General features: G+C 44.2%; 1 protein-coding gene across 1 annotated transcript in view; it reads left to right on the top strand.

Annotated features, from left to right (window-relative positions):
* The window catches only part of cabp7b (calcium binding protein 7b), a 23,305-nt gene extending 22,751 nt beyond the window's left edge, over nucleotides 1-554 (top strand). Inside the window, exons 4-5 of the mRNA XM_008286490.1 lie at nucleotides 194-341; nucleotides 427-554. Coding sequence (XP_008284712.1) covers nucleotides 194-341; nucleotides 427-554 — 276 coding nt within the window. The remainder of the gene's footprint in view (nucleotides 1-193; nucleotides 342-426) is intronic.
* The last annotated feature ends 1,678 nt before the right edge of the window (nucleotides 555-2,232 follow it).

Raw genomic sequence — 2,232 nt, 5'->3', positions numbered from 1 at the left:
GCTTTGACAAACTACCCTACTCTCACATTTACATTATATTTCATTTAGACATTAACTTCATTCTGTGCTTTTCGTTACATAATCAAATGAATCATTTCAGGGTCTGATTTTGATGAAGCTCACTGAGGGGCATCAAGGCAGAAGCTTTCCTTTTGCTCATCAGACCTTTTCCTGCTCTTGTCTGTGCCCTCAGTGCGACATGCAGAAACTGACGGTGGACGAGCTCAAGAGACTCCTTTACGATACCTTTCGTGACCACCTCACTATGAAGGACATTGAGAACATCATCATGACCGAGGAGAACCACCTGAACAGCCCAGAGTCCCACGTGGACATCGACAGTAGGTGTCGTTTCACAGATCTGACCTCACGCATTGCTCTGCTGACAGCTCATGTGCGCTAACTTTCCCTTAAATCTTTCCGCAGCGAGTCCGACGCAACAGGAGAAGCACACGTGTGTGCGGAAAAGCCTGATTTGTGCCTTCGCTATCGCATTCATCATCAGCGTCATGCTCATCGCAGCCAATCAAATGCTCCGCAGAGGGATGAAGTAAATATCCGGCTGGTTACAAAGGGATGCAAGGACAAGGGACTGGGAAAAAAAAAGCAAATGTAAACCAAAATACTTCTTTTTTTTCGGTTTGTTTTAATCACAGTCGACACTAATAACGATGCTCTCACAGCTTCTCTGGATGAAATGATGTCATGCAGTGGTTCTCTACGGCCGCTAATCATCACACACACAACGGTGACACAGAGAAAGAAAGGCATTTCAAGGGCTGATTAGTAACCAGGAGCATCTCACTGATTCAAATGTTTTTGATGTTTTCTAAGTAATTAGACAGGAAAGCAGACTCCAGTATTCAAATATTTCAGTGTCCAATATGTGCTGCAACAATAGCCGTGCTGTGTCCATACATGTGATGTTGTTTCCGCCATTTGGAACGCACCAAATAACGACAGTAACGAAGCAATACAAAAGCGGGCGACGTTTTGTTCGGCGACAGGACGCACCGCCGCCGCTGCGCCCTGCATACTGTGTCTCTTTTGTGTCCGTTTACCGCAGCGTGGGGATAGAAGTACAACCACACATCCCATCCAGTTTAAGACTTTGCTAAACCAGCACCATCTGTGATGTGAATCTTACCAGCGTCGCTCTGCTAATTCAGAGCACGAGGCTGGACTGCTGATGGCTCTGAGGGCGGCGCCGCAACTTTGAACGCTATGACGGATGTGTAGCTTTGGTGCAGACGTTTCTGGTCGCTGACAGTTTTGATTATTTTGTCCCAGCAGCTATTAGGCGGATCATTCGAGCTAAAATATCAGCATGTTAAGTCCGTCATTGTACTCATGTTGCCATTTCTACTAATTACACCTGCGCACTTTCTCTTCTCCAATCAGTCTGTGAAGTCCGCTGATCTTTATATCAGGTGCGACTAATTGAAACACATTTCACTTCACAATTCCCAGCTCAGCTTGACTCGAACTGAAGGCACATGACATTTAAAAGAATGGACGTGAAGAGAATAAAAACTTTCTTGTCCGAATTTTCTACAGTAACAAGTACAAGGAACCCAATAATTGGAATAAACTGGTGAACAAGCACAGGAAAAGCACTGCTGCAAAGAGCAGGGATCGGCCGACTCAGGCTGTGATCCTTGTAGTCCAGTCAAAAAAATAAAAAATCCCACAGTGCATTTAAAAAGATGTCACGGTTTTTCTCCGAATTAATTACTTTGTTTTAAAGCTCAGAAGGAGCCCTCTTGGCTGAGCGGCCCGGGATTGCTTTTTCTAAATCAAATAGATGATTTGTCAGCTGAAATGCGAACAGCTGTAGGTTCAGGAATTAAAACTGAAGTGAACGGTGAACTTCAAATTAAAAGCGTGACACGAAACGGAATCAGAAAATCTCTTGAAGGAAAAAAAATAAATAAATCAAACAGGAGCGGGTGTTTGTGTAAGAAACCCAGACTCAGAGATAAACATCGATCTCTTTAACCTCCACACACTTGGTTTATATTCAGCCTTGCCTGCGATACGTGCACAGTGTTGCTGCATATTTCGGATCTGTGCATCTAAAGCAGACACGAGTCACACCGAGTCGAGTCGAGCGAGTGGCCGTAAGCTACCAGCGGCGAGGCAATGAAAAAGTTTAGTTTAGACAAAAGTACGTATTAACTGTAATATTTATAGCAAACGAGTATGAAGTAAATTCACACGGCACACTTGCAT

The sequence above is a fragment of the Stegastes partitus genome, unplaced genomic scaffold, assembly GCF_000690725.1.
Source record: "Stegastes partitus isolate 25-593 unplaced genomic scaffold, Stegastes_partitus-1.0.2 Scaffold456, whole genome shotgun sequence".
NCBI classification, from domain to species: Eukaryota; Metazoa; Chordata; class Actinopteri; family Pomacentridae; genus Stegastes; species Stegastes partitus.
The sequence above is the reverse complement of the archived record's forward strand: the minus strand, read 5'-3'. Positions and strand labels throughout refer to the sequence as shown.